At 55.8% G+C, this 20,584-nt stretch overlaps 6 protein-coding genes across 6 annotated transcripts; 2 read left to right on the top strand and 4 right to left on the bottom strand.

The window, feature by feature from the left end:
* Positions 1 to 344: 344 nt before the first annotated feature.
* B0I36DRAFT_429016 (uncharacterized protein) lies at positions 345 to 1,207 on the top strand (the record flags this gene model as incomplete). The annotated part of the gene is made up of 2 exons (XM_046162481.1): positions 345 to 442; positions 507 to 1,207. 2 exons carry the CDS (start codon positions 345 to 347, stop codon positions 877 to 879), a joined length of 471 nt encoding a protein of 156 aa, XP_046014819.1. The 3' UTR covers positions 880 to 1,207.
* Positions 1,208 to 1,841: 634 nt separating this feature from the next.
* On the bottom strand, positions 1,842 to 3,644 carry B0I36DRAFT_83522 (uncharacterized protein). The gene has a single exon (XM_046163427.1). It carries the CDS (start codon positions 3,522 to 3,524, stop codon positions 2,004 to 2,006), a length of 1,521 nt encoding a protein of 506 aa, XP_046014818.1. The 5' UTR covers positions 3,525 to 3,644; the 3' UTR covers positions 1,842 to 2,003.
* Positions 3,645 to 6,906: 3,262 nt separating this feature from the next.
* B0I36DRAFT_83496 (Sodium/calcium exchanger protein-domain-containing protein) lies at positions 6,907 to 9,888 on the bottom strand. Its single transcript, XM_046163426.1, has 5 exons — positions 9,161 to 9,888; positions 9,083 to 9,085; positions 8,768 to 8,963; positions 8,631 to 8,708; positions 6,907 to 8,575 (listed from the first exon to the last, which is right to left on the bottom strand). The coding sequence occupies exons 1-5, from the start codon at positions 9,784 to 9,786 to the stop codon at positions 7,127 to 7,129; spliced, it is 2,352 nt and encodes a 783-aa protein (XP_046014817.1). The 5' UTR covers positions 9,787 to 9,888; the 3' UTR covers positions 6,907 to 7,126.
* A 3,184-nt stretch (positions 9,889 to 13,072) lies between these two features.
* On the bottom strand, positions 13,073 to 13,802 carry B0I36DRAFT_316820 (uncharacterized protein). The gene has a single exon (XM_046153088.1). It carries the CDS (start codon positions 13,744 to 13,746, stop codon positions 13,282 to 13,284), a length of 465 nt encoding a protein of 154 aa, XP_046014816.1. The 5' UTR covers positions 13,747 to 13,802; the 3' UTR covers positions 13,073 to 13,281.
* A 3,363-nt stretch (positions 13,803 to 17,165) lies between these two features.
* Positions 17,166 to 17,935, top strand: B0I36DRAFT_83474 (uncharacterized protein). Its single transcript, XM_046163425.1, has 2 exons — positions 17,166 to 17,393; positions 17,526 to 17,935. Exons 1-2 carry the CDS (start codon positions 17,238 to 17,240, stop codon positions 17,826 to 17,828), a joined length of 459 nt encoding a protein of 152 aa, XP_046014815.1. The 5' UTR covers positions 17,166 to 17,237; the 3' UTR covers positions 17,829 to 17,935.
* Positions 17,936 to 18,397: 462 nt separating this feature from the next.
* On the bottom strand, positions 18,398 to 20,447 carry B0I36DRAFT_83464 (polysaccharide synthase). Its single transcript, XM_046163424.1, has 4 exons — positions 20,126 to 20,447; positions 19,163 to 20,017; positions 18,776 to 19,070; positions 18,398 to 18,707 (listed from the first exon to the last, which is right to left on the bottom strand). Exons 1-4 carry the CDS (start codon positions 20,218 to 20,220, stop codon positions 18,486 to 18,488), a joined length of 1,467 nt encoding a protein of 488 aa, XP_046014814.1. The 5' UTR covers positions 20,221 to 20,447; the 3' UTR covers positions 18,398 to 18,485.
* Positions 20,448 to 20,584: the final 137 nt, after the last annotated feature.

The raw sequence follows: 20,584 nt of genomic DNA, 5'->3' as shown, positions 1-20,584 counted from the left end.
GATGGAATGGGCCAAGCCCGCTCGGCATGTGCAGCTCCATCCCGGGTCCACGACGCTGTACTCGGTCTAAAACCCTTGGTATTCTTTTCTTCGCAGAGTGACGCCGTTAGATCAAACTCAAAAAAAAACATACCATCACCCTCCCTAGGACAGGTCCAGTAGTACTTGCATCGCCCGCTGGAGACATGCTATTCTTGCAAGCTCGTCGAGCTCGTGTCAATTAAGCATATCCGTCGCCAGCAACAGGCCCACAGAGAGCCGCAAAGGTCAATCTCGGGGCCACCGCGCTCCCCGGGGCCCAGCTTGGCCGACGACACGAGAAAAGATCGGGTCTGTGGGTCTCCATGCTCGCGTCCTCCCAACTGCCGATTTGCCTGTTCTTCTACCTTTTTGGGATTCGGCGGAGCACACTCGAAGCACGACACACCAAGCCGCCCGTGGTGTAATGGATTATTTTCTCTCCCTGGGGCCACACTGTCGGGAGCCTGCATGCACATCGCAATCAGGACGACGCATCCTACAAGTCAACCTGAGGACAGTGTGAGCATTTTAGAGTCTGCTGCAACCAAATGTCGCCGCCTAGACCACTATACTGAATCTGAGGATGTCCGACAAAACACCTTGCAGCGAGTTTCATCAGAAAACTCTGCTCGTATCGACGTGGACAATCGCGACCATTGCAGCTGTCGCAAGCCAACTAACTCGGCTATGCTGGTGGTTGGTGGTGGCAATTGTGTTTGTAGTGGTGGTGAGCGTGGTGGCAGTGCACGAAAGCTAAAACTGCCCCCCATGCACACGGCGCTGTCCCAACGCCAAACGGATTTCAGCCCTGGCCAAATGTACGGAGTAGAAAGAGTTGAAACTGCTGCCAATGATTGACCAGATGAGGCCTCGTCTCGCCGCCAAACAGTTCCGCCCCGCGCAGTCCACGCGGGAGGACAAAACTCGATGCGTTCTACTCGAGTCTGAGTTTGAAACCCGGAAGTTTTCCCATTAAGTGACGGGTGTTGAGACGCGTGTGGTGTCAAAGCTCGCAGATCGTCAATCACGGTCCGCTCTCATGGGGTCAGTCAAAAGGCAGAAAGACTGGCCCGAGACATCGGCCCTTAGACATGCCAGGGCTTGAGATAGGACATCAGCATCAAGCGTGATATAATCGAAAAGAACATCTTTCACCAAGTCGTCGTCACCAACTCCACATTGATTTCTCCACTCGCCCGCGATGGACAAGGGATATTTGAAACATGACATATTCCGTCCCGCTGTTGCAGTCACGGTAGTCTCCGCTTCCGAGACCCCTACGACCGCACGCACGGCCCTGCCTCGCGGCAATTCGGGGGTTGTTTCCGTAACCACGTCATTTTGGCGATAATGTTTACAGTTGGCACTGCTTACGTCGAGGATGAGGAACAACATGTGACTCAATAAGCATCTGGGAACTTGACATGCACCGTAACATGATCAGAACGCAATCATGGGAAAGACCGTACTGTGCTCAATTCGATTCTGCCTTTTGAAATGCGCCGCTTTGACGACCACTTCAGGGAGAGCGGTGGTCGCTTCATAAGCCTTCCCCCTGCTATTCGCTACTGCTGGCTAATCCAGCCTGAAGCGTTTGCAAGTGTGCCTGGCAGGAGAGCAAACGAAGATGGTTGCCGTCGATGGGCGATGCGCGGGTAACACTCCGTCGCCTGAAACAAACGCCTGAAACCCTATGAATCATCTATTCCATATCCCAAAAGTGATGGCTATCCAAGAGTCGTAAAAGAAGGGCTGCTATGCTGGTATCGTTTCGTGATGCATGTCGCTAAAAATGATGATAATGATAATTGCAAGAGCTAGTCTTGCGGGTTGCTTTGATTTCGAGCCGCAGGTCTGGCGGGCTGGTGCCAGCACGGTTTGGAAGCCCGAGGTAGCACTGGTCGTATGGAATTCCCGCGACTGTCGCGATGCGTGCTTGAGAAGCACGACAGACACCGGCTATGCACGCCGGGCTGCAAAGTCTAGTTCTTGCTCGCGCGTAGCAGCTTGGTGCGAAGCCACAGGATGAACATGTGCCATTTTCCCTGTGTCTTTTTCTTCGCAGTCTGGCTTCTTGCTACCGGTGGTGGCACAAAGTCCTGTACATTGCCGGCCCTGTCGCCAAATGCCGGAGGGCTCTGAGGGTTGACTGTGTCGTAGTTGTTGCTTGCGAACTTTTCGACGTCGCCCACTGTGTACACGCTCGTGCTCTTGCGTGATGTGCTGGGCCGGGCCAGAGCGAAGCTGTTTCTGCCGCTGCTGGTGGTGCTGATCTTCCGCCGGTGCTTGCCCCGAGGCATGGCCTGCTCCAGCTCGGCCGACTCTTGGCGCATTCGAAGGGCATTCTGCTCTTTCAGGGCCGCCGCCGCCTTCTTCTCGGCGACTTGGGCTTTCTTGGTGTCAGCGCGCTCGCGCCGCTTGATATCCTCGCGAGCATATTTCTCTTCCTTTGCTCGCTCTTTCTCCTCGAACTTTCGCCGAGCCTCCCGCACTTGATCTGCGCGGGTGGCCGTGTCGAGATCGGACTTTGCCCGTAACCTTGGAAATCCGGCATCGAACGAGCTTCGTAGTGGAGACATTGGCGCCACGGAGCTCGAAGGCGAGTTGATGGGATAAGCAGAGCTTAGTGTGATCGACGTGGGCGTTTCAGCTCCGTGGTTGGCCTGCAGGTCGGCCTTGCTAGAAGCATGAGCCAGTCGCGAAGAGAGTGCTGGGGTTGTGGAGAGAGACCGCGATGTATTGATCCGAAGCGGCGGCTGCGGCGTGCTACTGCTATCGGTGAACGATGAAGACGTCTTCTGGCTCACAAGTGATGGCCTACGAAGACCAAGAGCCGGCTGTGAGTGAGAGTACGAGCTGGTCTGCTGACGCTGGAGGTTAAAACTGCTGCGTCCTTGAGAGTCTGCAGAGGCATCGAATGGGTTGACAACGTTGTCGTCCTCGTCCTCAGTAATTGTGCTTGGAGAATAATCGCGCGAGTCGCCGACATATGACGCCAGAGAGTTGGCGTAGGACACTGGAGGAGTTGCACCGCGCGGCACCTGCTGGAACGGGTGGACAAACGTTGCCCCAGCTCGGATGGGCCCAGACATGCCGCCGTTGCTGCTGTTGGAAGTTGCGACTGAGACGTGGCTGGCGCCAGAGATGGAGCGGGAGTGGTGGTAGCGCCTGCCTACCGAAGTGGAAGCCGTTGTGGTAGAGCCGAGACCTGAGCTGCTCCCAGCTGGGGTGGACGAGACGACATCGTCGAAGGTGATGTTGAGGTCCTTTGTGGAGCGAGTCGCACGGGCAGAGTCGTAGAAGGTGCCGCCGCCGTAGGCCGCCTTCTCATATATGCTGTCCTGCACCTCCCAGGCGCGATCGAGTTCGAGAGAGGCCCTTGCCGAGTGTGACAGCTTCTTGAGGATCGGTTTCACCTTTTTCGGCGGCTTGGGCCGTGATTTGCTCACTGCGTCGCCCGCCGCGTGCGACGTCCCGGCCGGGAAGTCGTGAAAGGACGCCATCTGCAGGCGTTCTTTACACACAGGACAGGTGCGACCAAGACTGCTTCTCACGCCCGGCTCATCTACACGTAGTGCTGGGGGCAGTCAATGGTCGGTCGGTGCCGTGGTGAGCCTCTGTTGACGACCGCCTGGCTATCCCTCCGGCAACCAAGAGAACTAGAAAGATGTCGCAAGGAACAGCCGCTGACGAGAAGCCAGGCTGCACACAACACAGTCAGGACGCCCTTTGGATGGACGGGTGTTATGAGTAGAAACAAGACATTGCCGGTGCACAAGGGGGCAGTTCAGGAGAAGCAGAGGCGTCGTCGTCGAGGTGGTCGATGCTGGCGGCGTGTAATCTCGGTACGGCGCGCGGGAGCGTGGGCCAGCAAGGGAAATGGGTGTAATCAAACGGGACAGCACGGTTGGCGGGACCCGCAGGCTGGGGCACGCGACAGGCCGGCAGCTCTCGTCTTGGGGGCTCGTGATGCACGTGGACCTGGCAGTTATGCTGGCTATGACGAGCAGAACAAGAAGAGCAGGAAAGGGACGATGAGCGCCTGTCAGCGAGAGGACGAATGCATATCAGATCTGACGGCGAGGCGGTCGGGGAAATCCAGGCGCAGCGACGGAGCCGGCGGAGACGAGATGGGATGCGAGACAACGGGAGGCGGGCAGCGCTGGAGACGGCGAGGAGGTGATAAGCAAGCCCAGGCCAGGCTGCCACGGGGGGGCTTGCATGCGCGAGCCACTCGGGGAAGCGCAGGCGGCAGGGCCGGCAGTGGGGCGGCGCACTTTGGGGACAGCGCTCCTTCCTGTGGTGCCCCCAAGTGCGGAGAACGAGGATGTGGCCGCCCCGGCGCTGTGGTTGGCCAGGCCACGTCCTCAGCACGGCACCGCCGGCAGCCCTGCCAGCAGCAAAGACAGCCGCACGCACCGTCGGAGCAAGAGGCGCTGGTTGTGTGTGTCGTTGCGCGGCTTCCTGTTCTACCTAGGTAGACGTGCTGGTGCGATGGCTGGCTGCCATTGCACCGCATCGTGCACGATACCAACGCACTTAGTGTAGGTACAACAGTCCCGGTCTGGGACAGGACCCGCCGCTTGCAACCACCCTGTGATCCCGCAGCGTCCGCTTCCATACTCCGGGCCGACAAATGATGACCGCCTGGCAGGACTCTGGTATATTTGGCCAGTCACAAACGCCATCCATCACCTCGAAGGAGACAACCCCTAGGGCGCTTCCCCAGTTGGACAAGACGGCGCGGGGGTTCACGAGGCTGCCGCTTGCCTGGACGAGGACGACGGCGGCCTGGACCATCCCATCTGTCGGGCCCTGCATGCGAGTATTCCACCGGGTGGCTGCGCACATCGGCCAATCATCGTTGCTTCCCAGCACTAGTGACAGCTCTAGGCCCTTTGATTGTATCTCGACCAACCAACACGACGCGGGGTTTTCTTGCCCCCTCTCGGCCCCGATTCCAGCCCGTCCCTTCAAAAGTCACCGTCCCTCGAACGGTGTCTTTCCCGCAGGCGGCCGTGGGGCATGCTCTGTCCCAAAGACAGACGACTCTCCTCTCAGTGAAACATGGAATGAAACGTGCCATCTCACCGACTCGTCTCTGCGCAAGTATATATGACTGCAGCGCAATCTCAAGTCCCATGCCGGCAGGCGACCCAGAAGTGATCGTCCAAGACCCCCCGACCCAGACACACCCCAACCACCTGCGCGCGCAGGATCAAAGGCGGTCAAGCGGCCTCAGGAGCCCAGGAAAACGACCTGGCCAGACGGCGTCAGCAGGCGATAGGGATTTTACCAACAGCGTGATGATAATGAACCCTCTTCGAGTCACAAAATCTGGCCACGGCCAAACTGCGCTTTCACGCAATCATCCACCAATCCCCATCTCTCTCGGCTCTCCCACCACAGTAAACCTCCGGCTTGCAGAGACAATGAAACTGATGGCCTGTACGCCAAAGCATGTCCGCCCGCCCTAGTTTGACCCGTAGAATGCCATGCCTGCAGCTCGCACACAAAGCGCAACTCTGCTTGACACGCACCACATGGAATGAATCGGCAGTGGCTGAACTTTAGACCCGACTTCACCTCCCAGCGCCTCTCTCTCTCTCCCTCACACACACACACACACACACACACACACACACCCAATGGACCTAGCACCGACCTCGCGGACTCGCCTTGACACCGCCTTCTCTCATGTCTCGTGAACCAGTGGAATCAGCGAGTCAGGCGTATCCGGCCCTTTAGCTGAGATGGCGGCACTAAAGTAGCCGCCCGCCCGACATTGAATTGGTTCCCCTCTCCTCATCCTGTTTCGAATGCGGCAGGACATATATATGCGTGAAAGAAAGGGGAGTCTCCGATCATGTGTTAACCCAAACCAAACCCCTTGGCCTCAGCGTCCAATAATGCCAAGACCCCGGCCCGCTCCGCCTTCCAGCAAGGACCTCTTGTAGGCACAGAGTACTGTGTCTATTGGTTTTTTTGCAACAAGGATGAAGCCGAAGTCCCCAGGCCTCGTCACATGGACATCTCGGCAGACTTCTATTTTGTTTCCCCCAGGGAGAGCCGATCGGAAGTTATTACACCCACTTGAGCGATAGTCCCAAAAGGGGGCTGCTGGATGTGGTTTTCCCGTTCGCCAGATGTTGGCTGGCGACATTGATTTGACTAGACCCAGATGGCCCGGACAGATGGCCCAGAGACAGAAAGAGAGAGAGAGAGAAAGGAAGAGTGATGAACCCCCTCCCCAAACTCAGCCTTCCTCAAACAGCGCCCCCACGCCGAACCTCTGGAGAACCAAAGACGCTGAACCGATTGAGCACGGGGGGGGGGGGGGGGGCCACCGCCCGCTCGCGCGCCCAGCGGGAATCACATGTCCCCCGACTCTTTTTCGCTCGCCTCATCCATCCTACAACGTCTGGAAACTCTGGCTTTTCGTCATTAAAGAGTTTGCTGTCAGAAACGTTTTGGGCATCTATAGCTCATGGCGTTATAGAAACACGACGGGAAGAGGAGGACGGACGGTTGCACAACATCGTGTGGGGCCATGTGGAACGTTTGATTTCTGGATGTCGCCATGCTTTGTGCATACGCTTATGCTCCAGCTCTCCATCCAGGTGCATTTGTTCCCTCCTACATTCCCCCAACATTTCCACAAAGTAGTAGTTCTAGTCACATGGCAGACCGGGACCCAGCACGCCAAAGGATTGACACGATGACATGCATGATTTCTCAAAGGAACGGCGCAGGCGTGCAATCGTAACACCCAAATCACGCCATCGCAAACTGTGTCATGTCCGGCGGACTTAGGGACTACTCTGGGTGGCAGAGTATTGGGCTACAAATGAGTGTGATTGTCGCAACACTGACAAGAAGCCACTGCTGTGATAAATGTTGCTACTGTGAATCTGAAAACGCGCTATTAATGACAGCGCGAAAGGATGCCCTGCACTGGTCTTGTCATCTCGACTCTCATGTGCACCGCATGTGGCAGCAGAGGCATGTGTCCATTCCCAGGTCATACCCTCTGCTCCATTCAGTTGGCATGGGCTTCTTCTACCCCAGCTGCCTGCAAGCTAAGACAGCCCATACACCACAGCTCTTACATCCTGCCAAATAACGCCGAGCCAACGTTTGTGGCTGTCATAAACGCCGAGCGACGGACGTGCTCGATGTTCGAGTTGCCGCCCAGTTCGCTGGTATTGTTTTCGTCCGGATAACAGAACGACATGATGGCAATGATGATGTATGTCGAGCACAAGAGTGCTCCTTCGAGGTAGTTGCTCCTGCCGTCTAGAATGAGGAAGTTGATGATAAACGCCGAGACGAACAGGCAGACGGTCTCGAACAAGGTAAAGTATAGGGTCATGGGCTTGTTGATAATCCACCCGAGAATGACCATGAGCGGCGTGAGGAAGAGTGCGATCTGTATCGAACTGCCGACAGCAACACCAATCGCAAGATCCATCTTGTTCTTCATAGCAACCATGACGGCCGTGACGTGCTCTGCAGCATTGCCGACGATCGGCAAAATGATCAGACCAATAAAGAGCTCACTAATGTTGCTAGTTTCGACGACGCCTTCAATGGCGCCAACCATGAACTCGGCACAGACTGCAACGAGAGCTGTAGAGATGAGAAGCATGACAACAGCCGCTTTTTGAGACATGTCTTCTTCGCCTTCCGTGGTCGTGGTGGGACCTGAGACCATGTCGATCGTGGCGCGATTCGGGAGCATAGCACCGGGAGGGCGTAAGTACTGCTGGTTGAGGCGATCCGGCAGTGAGTTGGTCCTGCGAATACCCATTCGTACACGAGGGACAGGTCCAGTAGGTTCAGGCATGGTGGAAGAGTGCGTAGGCTGCGAAAAGACGGGCGGAGCAAAACTGGAAGCCATCGGCCGGATGGAGGATATGGCACGCATACCCGCGAAAGGGCGACGAGCCCCAACGGCTGGTGCTTCAGCGCTCGCATCTGTCGCGACATTGCCCATCTCAGCGAAATCTACGCGTCGGGTCTCGCCATCGGCAACAATTGACCCGGTAATCGCTGACGGGCCAACGCCTGCAATGTTCTCGCCAGAAAGAGTGGCGTCCTCCTCGGGAATGGTCTTCCTTCCCTTCTTGTGGTGCTTGCCCTTCGAGCGCTTATGGCGATGATGACGATGCCGACGGCTGCTCTGGGCTTCTTCAGTGGTGCCATCAAAAATGTCGTCATCATCAAGACGGTTCTTTGCCTCAACTGTGGGGCTGGTAGATGCCGTCGCTATAGAACCTGTCTCCATGGAATCGGCAGAGGCAAAGCTTGACTTTCTGCGACGACGACGGATGGCACGCTTGACTCGGCGCGTCATGGTGTTGCTCGAATGGCTGGAGCCGTCCGAGTCCGAGTCGGAGGAAGAGCTCGACTCAGAGCTCGAAGTGTCCATCCAGGCGGCAGCCGGGCCAGGGGTCGACTCAGCATCAATGATGTGCTGGGGAGTAGACTCATACATATAGGCGTGAGACTTGAGCTGGAATAAGAGGTACACGATGTAGACAATGAGGAGAATCTAGGGTGGAATTAGCGTTAATCTCTTCCAGTCGACGGGGTGGAGGTCTACGCACGATGCTTGTGCCACGGCTCACAATCAGTGACTGTTCGTCCGCCACCTTGCTGTCGGCGAAGGAGGCATGAAACGCAGTCTATGGGCGAGATCAGTCATGTTCACGATCGCACGCCGCAGTTTTTCATTGTGACCTACAGGTAGTAGCAGACTAATGACGCTGAGCGATAGCAGACAAGCGCTCATCTGGGTGACGGTGCTGTTGTAAATCTGCTCGCGGAAGCGGAGGCCGCCGAGGAAGAATGCCATGCCGAGAATCAGGAGCAGGTTTGCCAGGATGGAGCCGAGCAGAGACGCCTGCACGATCCGGATCTCATTTTTGGTGAGGGCGATGCTGTGGTCACGGTGGAATCGTGGTTAGCTGCTGTGATGTGGCGGCCCTATCGTGGCCAAGAGTGGTTGATGCACTGCCGAGACTTGGATGTCTGGGCATTGTGGAGAAGTAATGCTTACATGCTGTGCACGGTGTTAGCCAGGTACCAAGTAGCCAAGATGCGGACCAGACAGCCAAGGCTGGGCAGAAAAGCTTACAAGATGATCAACTCGACCGCATTGCCAAAAGTGACATTTAGTAGAGCGCCAACGGTGTCGCCCATTTTCCGGGCCACGGATTCGGTTGCATGGCTGAGCAGAGCAGCCAGAGGCACAATTGCGACGGCGTTGACACCAAAGATGGCACCTGGGGGCATGCCTGGGATTTCGGCGACGGCGATGCCGACAGGCACGAACACGAGGAACACATTGATCCAGCTATGGAAGATGATCTTTTTGGACACCAGGAAGAAGCGCACAGCAACGTTTGGCTTCTGGCCAGCGGGATCGAAGATGGGTTCTACGACAGCCCCCGAGCCCGCCGGCTGCGATGCCTGGAGGGCCGCGCCGTTGCCATTGGGGCTGGCTGACGCGGGTGCCTTTTCCGAATGGACGGCGTTGCCGAGTGCGTCGTCGGAGCTGGTCGACGAAGGGTGGTTGGCTGCATTGCGGCGGTTGCTGCCGAGTGAAGCAGGACGGGGGTTGTTGCCGGCAGGAATGGCGGAGCTGCTCAGAGGCGCTGCCGGAGGGCTGCCGGCCGCAGTGCTGGTCGGGTCGAGGTTCCCATGCGCATTTGCCTCTGGAATGGAGGAGTCGGCGGCTTGAGTGGGCGAATCAGCTCCCATCGAAGTTTGAAGGGCGTAGGAGGGAGTGGAGGTTGGGTCAGCTGGGCAAGCCGCTTGGTGTATGTCGGGGATGGCTGATGGGAATGGGTTGGATGTATCGACCGCGTGGTGTGTCGATGCAAAAGATGGAGGAGAGACAGAGAGAAGGAGTGGGAAGGATGACAGGACGAGGACGGAGGCCAAGGATACATCGGCTTGGCTCCGATGATGGCGTTGCTTGGACAGGCGGCTCGCGGCTTAGACAGCAAGGACGGGCGGGCGCGCCAATGGCGAGGATGGGAAATGAGCGCCAAGAATGACGGAGGAAGGCGCGATGGCCATCCAGCACGGCGTGGAGCAGGGGCGAGCACGGCAGGCTCCCTCCTGGCAATGACGCTTGCCAAGCCTCGCCGCCCGCAAGGCCACCCCGGCTCGCATTCGCGTGTGCTGGTATCTAATGCTCCGGTCCCCACTTCCTTGGATCTTGCAATCCCAAGCACCTGCTGAATCACAGCCGCATCATAGCCAGTGGCACACGGCACTGTCACGACCAAGTCATCAGAGGCTTGCCTCCTCTGGGCATCCTGTCACGGGGTCTCGCTCATAGTGGTCGCCATTTAGAGTTTAGCCCTGAGCCTCTTAAGCTTTCCCCCCGCGCACAAGCTTATTTGCCTGCCCGTCATCAATCTGAGCCTCATCCGCGTCTCCTCGCGGATAGGAGCTTGGGCCCACGCATCAAGCTGACTGTACCGCCAACAGCTTTTACTCTGGAACAGTCATGGAATCTGCTCCATGACAGAGGTTGGTCCCACGCCAACAGAGGCCGCCGTATGGCATTTCTGCTAGCTCGAGCGATCATTACATCACCTTTCTGAAGCCGCAACCACGTAACCGGTCATGCTGGGCCGGACCGTGCCTCTCGCTCACTGTGATCGAAGCTACTCGAGACGATGAATCATATCAAGAGTGCGCAATCCGTACCGTGTGTGCTTTATATCCCATACTTGGAAGTCCATGCCTGGGAGTAGGACTGGTTGTAATGGACACGGGTGGCGTTTCAATCTCCATACATTTCATGTTTCATACGACTGTTATCAATGAACTCTTGATCGTCTTAGGACAGTGTCAGAGATATCTCCTTCTTCATAATCCACAAAACGAAATGCACATGCTGAGGGTTTCACAACTAGACATTCGTTATTCTCTTCCCACATGTCCGTAGAATAAGCAGAGTACTACATAGTATTAGATGTTTAGATGGAAAGCAGCCAACCAACTATGCAGAAATAATTCGCAGCTAGTGGCATCGCTTTGTGATTTAGGATCTTTCAAGTCGCGTCGGTCGAATCATACGGCTTAGGCTTCGTACATTTAACGAGTAAACAGCAGACCATGTAATCTGAAGTTCAAGATGACCGGAATCGGTATAAAAACTATCAAACACAATTCCGGGAACAAACATCAGCTACCTCAATTATTACAACTTCACATATTTTCATCAATTCATTCTACCGTTGCCGAGAAATACCCAAGTCGACAAGTCCGCATATCAAGATGGGACAATTCTCCCCAGCCACGGTTCCCATGATGAGCGACTACATAGCCCCGAGAATCACCACAATCCCAACACAACCCAGGACAGTATGATAGTCCTACCTGTTACCAGCATTCACAAAACCTACTTCTATGAGCTCCAGGCCGAGCCAAATTTCACAAGTGGGGAGAGCCACTTTGATGTAGATGGGCACAAAGCTACTGAGCACAACCCGTACCCTCAAACAGTAAATGCGTGACGACAAACCACAGCAGCGCGTGCTGTCCCATTGAGGTGGATTTCATGCATGGAGAGGGTCTGCACCGCGGTACCGTTGAAACGTTGCGGGCTTCGAGGCACCAGAGAGGGATATTATGTCTGTCGTCCAAGAGCCATCGAGAGGCCTTAGATTGGAGATAGCCTGCTTAAGACAGGTACTAGGAGAGAGAATGGTATGCCATGTATCCCCATGCCTCTCTTGTCACGTGGATAGTGTCACTTACTTGGCATGGCGAGTTCAAGAAGAAGCGTTTCAAAAGTGCCCCCTTTCCCCCCTTTACCACCGCAACAAAAACTTCTTGCCCGTTTCGCCTCCGACGCGTCTTGCAAGAGACCATGTCGGAAATTGATTGTTGTATATTTCAAGGAAATGTACCGATAGCACTTCAGAGGACGTACCGCTGATCTTATTCGTCCATCCAAGCCGATGGTGTGTGTCTCGTCTGGCGGTATTGCCCGGCTGGTCTCGACACCTCAAGCAGTAAGGAAAGCTTTCAGACATTCCGCGGGCTTGGGCACTGCGAAATATGCCGTCTACGAAAAGACTTTGCCCTCTCCCTGTAATGTGCCCTTGAGCAGAAGGGCGCGAGTCCGAGCAAGAACGGGTGGCGCGCTCCTATATGACATAAAGCTGCTCACAGGCGAACATGCGATCGCGCCGAGTGAGAAGTTTCCACCCAATTGTTCCATAGTGGCCGGGTACCGTAGTTCAAGGATAGCTAAAGACAGAGTTGAGCCGTGTTGACAATTGACTTTGCCTGGAAAGTCGCCATTCCCTTCCTTCCAGTCTATTATCTGCCAGGCTGCCGCTTACAGGACCAGCCCGCATCCCCATTCTGCTCCCCGTTCTCGACACTCCCGAATGCCTCAGGTGTTGATGCCGTCAGTACAAACCATGTTGCGATGAGAGTAGGGTCGCGGTAATGAGCGATCTCGGGGACGCAGGTTCGAGCAGGCCTGCCTTACGATCAGACCCCGAGGCAAGACATACGTGAACAAGCAAGCCAGACTGGGCGGAACTTCGCCAGGGCGGCCATTCAGGAGCTTACCCTCTTATCCGTCCGGTTCTCCTATATGAGCACATCTGCGTAGTCACAAACACAGATGAGGAAGGGAAAGGGAGTTCTGAGGAGCCAAGCACGAGTGTCTTTTATTATTACTCTTCCTTCTCCTTTTCCTTTTTACCACCACTGTATGGCCATGAGCTGGGACTTTCCTTCTCTTGTTGAATATCTAACCGCCACGTGGTCTAGAAATGGTATGGGATAAGTTCATGGAAGCGAAGCTGACCAGATTGCCAGAGTGGTTTACATCGGCCCCGAAGAACTTTTGGAAACGCTCCAGCAGTAATAAGGCTTTGCTTCAACGCTTGAAGTCGGTAGGCTCCCCCGCAAGCGCCTCCAACAACGTGTTGGCTCCTGTTTTTTTTGTTTTTTTTTAAGTAGCGTCGGATCACTTGATGTAAATTAAGGAATAATCGATCATAATCAATGTGACTCATTATATGTATAGCAATACTGGTCTCGTACTCTGGCTCGAATCACTTGAGGTTGCACGACAAGCTTATGGTTCCAATCATACTGGCGAAGGCCGTCCTTATCCTGGTGATTACGATATTATGAACTCGCCCAGTTCCCTGGAATGGCCAGGCATCGAAAGGGTAGCAATTAGCAGCAAGACAAGGGCTGACAGGTTGTGTCTCCCTACCGTCCCATTCCAGGCAACGGTCGTGGTGACGTCGATTCCAGCAATGCTTCCTTGCACACGCTTTCTTCATATGCGCCCTGTTCTCGCCGGCTTTCTGGCTTTTCCCATGAAAAATCCACCTCCCGCATTTCGGCCCACAAGAAAGATGGGCGCCTGTCAAGATGCCTGTCCATGATGCAAGATGCAGTGCCTCTTTTTGTCCCAGCCGCATGCGTCCTGGTGCTGCGCACGCTATGCTTACCATGCATGAAATGCACGTGTCGTTCCATTTTGGAGAACTCGAAGGGGTCGCGGATGCAAGACGGTGCAGCAGGTTGGCACGTCAAAGCTGCATGAGGAGCGGCATGGGGTGGTGGCTGTGGCAGCAACAGGGGGGGCAGGGACGAGAAGGCTGCTCTAATCATTAAAGATGACAGTCGATGGCACGCTTTCGCCTCACGGTAGGCGCATGTGTCAGGCATTGCACGACGCCTCTGTGTAACGGTGGGTGCACCACAGCAAGCTGATACGATTCAAGTGACAAATCGCGTGTGCGGTCGGACCGCGCAACCGTGAGCGAGTCGTCTTATGTCAGTTGAGACCACGACGCGTGTCGGGTGTGATGACTTGAGGGCCATTAGTGATGACTGTGTCTGATGCATGGCGGGTAATCACAGCACTGGTCCCCGGCGCGCATTTTGCCCGGTCCCGACTGTCTGGTGCGACCCTGCTTCACGATGTGCTCGTGTGCACCATGAACCGCATGTTGTATACTGAACATCACTTTGACCGGATGGGGAATATGTCGTGTCACAGTTCCACTTGTGGGATGATGCAGGCCCCGTCTTGCCTATTCCTGCTCTCAGTGGTGATCCATGGGGCGCATGCGTGTAATGCCATCCCCTTCGGTCCACTCCTGGCGGGATCTTTTTTGTAGTTACCATGCAACTCGCAGGGATAGAAACATCAGCTTACAAAGTCCGAAGCGATGTTGAACTTGAGCTGATCTGCGAGGGAAACATGAAGTACCCCGCCAAGGATAATTGCGCGTGTGCGCGCGAAAAGTCCTCGCATGTCATGTATGATCTCTTGGTTGCGAGCAGTGTTCAGACGTCGGGACCAGGCTGCCCCGGGTTGGGTGTGATGAAGACGTGGAGGTTGGTCATCCGTGGTCGGATAAATTATCAAAAACCCAGGAACGCCCTTCTCAGTACTTTGAGCATCCCAGTCCCGACTTGGGGGAAGTTGCTTCGTCAAATGCTGAAGCGTGACACTAGACCGACCCCTGCTGTACCTGTCATGACGCCTGAATGAAGCAGAATATTCCGTCCTTCCTCGAGGTACATGTGTTGTCTGAGCAGGAAAGGGTGACTGGCATCGAGATCGTGCCATTACACCAGGGGCAACTCGAAACGGCAAAGTCGTGGCCATCGTTTACCAGACTGTCCAATTGCATGTCTTACGACCGCTTCTTGTGGAAAGGGAAAAGAGTGTCCAGGCCGAAGTTGCTCCGTGCTTGGAATGCGGTCATCCAGAGGACTGTTCGCATGGAATGAGTCGCGGCTACACACCATCAGTTGTCTTTAGATCTTCATCATTCACAGTGCCGTGCGCACAGTGAAAGTAGAGGACCATACGACATCGTACGACAGGCCGGCAGATTCAGGAGGAGAAAGCCATGAAAGAGCTGTCCCCACAGACCGGGGAAACCCCGTGTGTTCATTGCTTTTCTGCTAGGTAGCCTTTCGTGTTTGCCCTTCTGCCATGGACGCGCCATATGATGCTCGGGACGAATGGAAAAGCGCAAGTCCCGTGACTGGTCCTTCATGCAGGATCCCGTGCCCTACCTTCCCAAGTCTCGTTGCATGGATCGGGTCCTTTAACCGAGCTGGTCCACTGGCACATTTCGCCTCCGGATCGGTGCAATACAAGCCAGATAGGGCCTTGAAGGAGCGTCAAGACCTAGGCTGGAGGCTTCTCAGCGCGGGCGGGCCGAAGGTTATGTGTATCAGGGGTTGTCACGATCCGGAGGCGGGGGACAATATCCACTGTGCGCCACACATTGTTGGTAACAGTTGCCTCCGAATCGCTGGGTGTGCAGCCTTGGCTTCCTAAGGGGGTGTGCGTACACGGACCGGGGCTGGGCCACCCTTGGGGGTTGCCAAAGAGCTCGCAACCATGATCGTGCATGATGCAGCTGCAGGTCCATGGGAATGAGGAAAGGCGCCAGCCACACAGATGGAGAGCTGTCATGGGTCGGCAGTAGTCGGCCTGAGAGCCACCATCGCCCCGACACTACCACCAGCCGATTGGCGATCATGGCAAGGCGTGCAATCAAAGGCCCTTTGCGAATCGCCGACTGCCCCATGTTAGCGCGAGTCTGGGCACGCGCCCCCAAAAGCCCTGCGGAGGGCTCCTGCGATTGTACTTGAAGCCATGTGGGGTGCAAGATGACTGTATTGGACGCCCTGAAGGGAATCCTGCACGACTTGTATGATCTTGCTGAATTTGCCCCAAGAGCGTCCTCGGCGCGAAGTTGGGCAAGCCAGCGCAGAGCAAACCAGTCAAAGTGACTGGTCAATACTGGACCGCGGCATATCCTGCTGCTACCGACAAGAAGCCGCAAGCCAGAGCGCTCGTCGTGATTGAGTGGACGCCAGATGCTGGACGATGATGATTACGACGAGGACGAAAGCACTGTGGGGGATGAGGAGGGATGTCCTGAATCTGGCAATGGTTCGTTGATCGCTGGCCGCTAGCAGAGCTAAGAGGTGCATATGCAAGTAATGCCGCGTTGTTCCCTGCCTGCCTGGTTCTCGTCAAGGTCAGGGTGCTGAGGCCATCCATGTGCGTAGCTAGCATTCGAGGCTCAGCAGCAGTCTGTCCTTCTCGGGGACGGACGACGGGAGGAGTCGTGGGTTCGTTCTGGCCACGGACCGTGAAGGGTTCGTCGGAGGGCGTCGAACGGTTGTCACACGACCTGCTCCGGACACCATGAGCAAAGTTCTGAGGATGGAAGCCACCCAGCAGGCTAGTGGATGCCCGTTTTGGTTGGGAACTCGCAAGTGCCATGTGGCAGGGCTGCTCCTTCGTGTGTGGTTGCGAGGCTTGGGAGGGAAGGCACTTTGGAGGAGGCCAAGGCGGGCAGCATGCGAGATCGTGATGACTGGAGCACCCAGTCCATCACCCTCACTTACACCATGGAACCGCACCAACCTGCCACGGGATGGGTCCTCTCGCCCAACACAATCACCGGCCGTGCCGGATATTGCTGACGAACCATGAGCCGCTCCTGTTCTTGCCCAGCAAGTCTCTGCGATGACGATGCTTACTGTGTACCTCTGACTCCAGTGGCAGCCATCACGGACGAGACTCCGCCCTCCCATCATCCCGACACGAGCACGACCCTTGATCGCTCCCTCAAGCATGGCCAGCCACAGCTGAGCATTATACGGGCAGGTGTCCACCTCCAGCGGCTCTGCGCTGACAGGCGAGCGCCCACCAAGGTCACCTGGCTGTCCCACAGCCCTGCTTACGCTACGTTGTGGACGCTAGACAACCCACAAAGGTGGCTGGCTGGGCGTGCCGATCAACTGTATCTCAGATCTGTTCGACGTATCAGCTCGTCTTCGACATGGCTATGCGAGCACCATTACTGGTCACTGGTACTAGATCTTGGGCGCCGTCGGAGAGAGGCTCTACGCGGAGAAGAACGGAACCCTCGTTATTGCGGCTCGAGGCTCAACCCACCTCCACTTGTACTGCTACTATGCGGAAGTCCCAAAGCCGGCCTCTGTTGTGTCGAGTGTTGTATGCACACCCATCAATGACGAGCAGTGGAGTGCCTGCCCCCGCCCTCCTCCCACTCACACAGAAAAACCTTTCCACGCAACTGCAAGGTCTTGACGCTGCTTCACACCACTTGCGCCCACATGTACACCATCTAATCCCATACGTTGTGCGTCGTCGATAAATGATTCGCATATCCCTGCATGGTGCTGCAGCACGAGAGCCGATGCAGCCCGAGTCATACGCGCCAACACGGAAGAAAGAAGAAGTGGAAGAACCAAGGAGAACCGGAAGAAAGTGTTCGGACAGCCAAGTTTCGCCTGCAGCTCTGGCCAAGCATGTACGTCACGTCAGTCGAGTCAAGTCAGTTCCATGGTCCCAGTTGTCGTTGTTCGACGCCACGTAGCCCTGGGCGGAGAAGCAGGTTTAGTGTGGCTAACTGACAGCCAACACTACTCGCGCCCGCATCCAGCGACAGTGCCAAGTAGTCTCGACGAACATTGAGCAATTTTCAGGATTGCATATGCTCGAGGTCTCCCTAACATATTCGAGTCGTGCGAGTAGAGTCACACCACTCTCTCTGGACGAGCCTTCTCTCCAAGAAGCAGGGAGAAGCGTCACGGGCGATATCGAGTTCGATTCCCCGCTAGCCGAGTCTCTCTCGCAATGTGAAAAGTTCCCCGCTGACACTCAAAGTCGGTTCGTTGGCCTCTGGACTGTTTTGTCAAAAGATCCTATGTCCATTCTTTGTGACATCTCCGCAATCGCGCATTGATGGCCCCCCTCCCCACCTTGGCAACTGCGATCACCCCTCACTTCTGGTGGAGTTCAGGGCTTGAGATTGGTTTCAAAACCTCCATTACCAAGTGCGGGTCATTGCAGGGTCAAGAAGGTGGAAGAAACGCACAGAAACGCTGCTGTGAGACGGAATCACCACGAGACATGCATCCAACCAGTTCGGACGTCAGGCACATGGTTGAGGTTGGGAATTAAATCATATTAAACTCGCTTTTGGCTGGTCGTGAATTACTCAAACACATGTATGGGCATCTAGGGTGAGCCCTTTTGGATGACCAGGGAGATCCGTCTCTCTTTGTCCCTTGGACCAGGTCTTTGTCTTCATCTAATTCGTGTCGTAAAGGCGTTACATTTTCATTCCTTTTACGCAGATGGGCCGAAGCAATGCGCAAAAGTCTCTCCTCTTGTGGCCCAGTTTCTTCGCGCCAGCATCGGCCTGCAAGGATAAACCCGACCATTGCAGGCCGTCGCGATTGGAGAGAGTGGTGGCGAGCCCTGTCGCTTAAGACATAGGGATGCTCCACTTCTTATCCACACGCTAAAATCACCGGTGCGCGGCTGAGCTATCGTCGCTAAAGACAATGGCCGTCCTGAAATGATAGGCGGCAGCTGGGTGGTCCTTGTTGCCTGTCGATCATGGTAGGCCGGCGACAGTCGCAATCTGCGGCATGTCGTTGGTGAGCAAGTCTGGCTTTTCCGCCAGGACGGTCTGAGTATTGCGCATCCGGAAACCGATCATGCGGTCGGAGTCCTCGAAACGCGGCAGAGGGGTGGTGATGCTGTCGCTGCGTCCGGGGCGGGGCGACATGCGTAGTGCATCATTCACGTCGCCATCGGGACGGCTACCCCACGACGTCTGTAGTCGCACAACGGGATGGTCAGGGCTCAGTGGTCTTTGTGCTTTGGTGCCTGTTGGAGACTTACCATGTTCAAGGTGAAGAGCGCCCACAGCTTGATCAGGCCGTGGAACCAACCAAACACAATGGAAATTGGCAGGTAGACGATATCACTCGGGTTGCGCCGGAATAGGCCAATGAGCTTGATGACCTTTGTGTAGGCGAACATGAAGACAACCTGGGCCCAAAACAAGCGCTGACGAGTCTCCGTCTCCCAGCCCTCGGTGCCCCACCACAGGGTTGCCAAGAGAAGCGGGTCGACGAGAAAAGCCAGTGAGGTGAAGGTAGCGATGTGGAGCGCGTAAGTGCACCAGGGCTGCTGACTGCAGGGCAAAGGCCTGTTAGCGCTGCGGGAACCCTAGCAATGGCTTGCGATCACCGGCGGAGGAGGGTCCCCCCCAGTTTTGGCACTTACCGAATCACGTATCGCTCACGGACAAGGCTTGTCCAGTTGCTGCGCCAATTGCTGCGAGCCCAGCGGGAGCACTGATACAGGAACTTGACACCATTCTCCAGGGTCGTCTCGATCTCGCACTCGGGCTCGTACTGGATCCAGGTCTTCCACTGGTGGCTGACGAGCCATCGGGTGACAAAGTTGTCGTCGTCCGCGTTGAGAATGTACTGGCGCCAGCGCTCTGTCTTGAAGCCCTCAAGGAAGGCTTCACTCGACAGAATCTTGGAGCGATATGCGCCAGTCCGGCCTGACATGCACGAAGTGCCGCCGTCCATGTTGTGTGTGGCCGATATCTCAAAGTTTCTGCGCTCGATGTAAGCTGCACCAAGCCAATTGAAGATCTTGGTCTGCCAATCGCCATCGGGCTCGCGGCGAACCCGCTGGCAGGTGCCGACACCTCCGATCTCAGGATCCTCAAACGGTGCCAAGATCCAAGGGATCAGTGTCGAGGGCCATGTGACGTCGTCGTCGGCCATGATGGTGATGGCGGTTCGGACGCGAGGGAGAGCCTCGCATACTTGCAACCGCTTGTTGGCGATTGGGGTCCAAAAGACGCGGATGCGAATCGAAGGAAGAGTTTTGGCGAACTTCTCAAGGGCCTCGAACTTGTCTCTGGTCGTGACCAAAATCAGCTCGTGCGGCTGGCATGCCAGGATGCTCTGAAGCGACGGGCGAAGCTCCTCAAAGACATTGTGGATGGTCGGGATGATGACAGTCACGTCGTCGGCAGTGAATGTGGGCTTCGCAGGGATCGGTTTGGACTTGTAGAACCAGTGGCTGAAGGTGTGCACAATAAGGCGGAGATAACGGTGAACCCTGTGTGAGTTGTGTGTGAGTATTTGGTGAGATCAATCTAAGTCTCCAGGATCGTCAAGCCAGATTGTGGAATAGCTCGCATGTCCGGATACACAGCAAAGGACGTACCAGAGGATGAGAAAAGTCCAGAACCAGAAGCTCGGAGACTCGAGGAAGGCGAAGCTAGGACGCATATGCGCCAGCAGCACAAATATCGTGTCCATGTTCGGAGGCTGGAGAGTCTGGTGCTGTTACAAGCGTCGGGGGCCTGCTGTGGCAAGTCGAGCTGGTGGGAGGTTTCGTGGGTTGCGGTCTTGCAGTTCCGGCTCTGGGAGCAAAGCTGATTCAACTTGGGATGCAGTCTGCAGAAGGTGGCTGATGCCCCAAGGACGCTGTCCGCGAGGGGAATCGTGGGCGCAATGTTTTGTGGCCAAACGAGCCAGACGAACAAAGAAAAGCGTCGTGCTGAACAATGTAAACCCCGCTGTCAATAAGACGAGCCAGTTTGCTATTTTCCAAGCAGACTCGCCGGACGATCGCGGTGATACTGGCAGAAATGGACGGTAGCCAACAACGCCGAGACCAGTG

The sequence above is a fragment of the Microdochium trichocladiopsis genome (assembly GCF_020744255.1).
Source record: "Microdochium trichocladiopsis strain MPI-CAGE-CH-0230 chromosome Unknown B0I36scaffold_3, whole genome shotgun sequence".
Taxonomy (NCBI): domain Eukaryota; kingdom Fungi; phylum Ascomycota; class Sordariomycetes; order Xylariales; family Microdochiaceae; genus Microdochium; species Microdochium trichocladiopsis.
The sequence above is the reverse complement of the archived record's forward strand: the minus strand, read 5'-3'. Positions and strand labels throughout refer to the sequence as shown.

What these genes read in the sequence shown, in the direction of transcription:
- B0I36DRAFT_83522 (XM_046163427.1), bottom strand. Translation starts at nt 3,524, where the DNA reads ATGGCGTCCTTTCACGACTTCCCGGCCGGGACGTCGCACGCGGCGGGC.
- B0I36DRAFT_83496 (XM_046163426.1), bottom strand. Translation starts at nt 9,786, where the DNA reads ATGGGAGCTGATTCGCCCACTCAAGCCGCCGACTCCTCCATTCCAGAG. An exon ending in TCATTAGTCTGCTACTACCT is followed by an intron (nt 8,709 to 8,767) that starts GTAGGTCACAAT and finishes TCTCGCCCATAG; the next exon opens with ACTGCGTTTCATGCCTCCTT. An exon ending in TGAGCCGTGGCACAAGCATC is followed by an intron (nt 8,576 to 8,630) that starts GTGCGTAGACCT and finishes ATTCCACCCTAG; the next exon opens with ATTCTCCTCATTGTCTACAT.
- B0I36DRAFT_83474 (XM_046163425.1), top strand. Translation starts at nt 17,238, where the DNA reads ATGATTCGCATATCCCTGCATGGTGCTGCAGCACGAGAGCCGATGCAG. An exon ending in CTGCAGCTCTGGCCAAGCAT is followed by an intron (nt 17,394 to 17,525) that starts GTACGTCACGTC and finishes GCCCGCATCCAG; the next exon opens with CGACAGTGCCAAGTAGTCTC.
- B0I36DRAFT_83464 (XM_046163424.1), bottom strand. Translation starts at nt 20,220, where the DNA reads ATGGACACGATATTTGTGCTGCTGGCGCATATGCGTCCTAGCTTCGCC. An exon ending in TGGACTTTTCTCATCCTCTG is followed by an intron (nt 20,018 to 20,125) that starts GTACGTCCTTTG and finishes CAACTCACACAG; the next exon opens with GGTTCACCGTTATCTCCGCC. An exon ending in CGTGAGCGATACGTGATTCG is followed by an intron (nt 19,071 to 19,162) that starts GTAAGTGCCAAA and finishes TTTGCCCTGCAG; the next exon opens with TCAGCAGCCCTGGTGCACTT.
- B0I36DRAFT_316820 (XM_046153088.1), bottom strand. Translation starts at nt 13,746, where the DNA reads ATGCCTGACACATGCGCCTACCGTGAGGCGAAAGCGTGCCATCGACTG.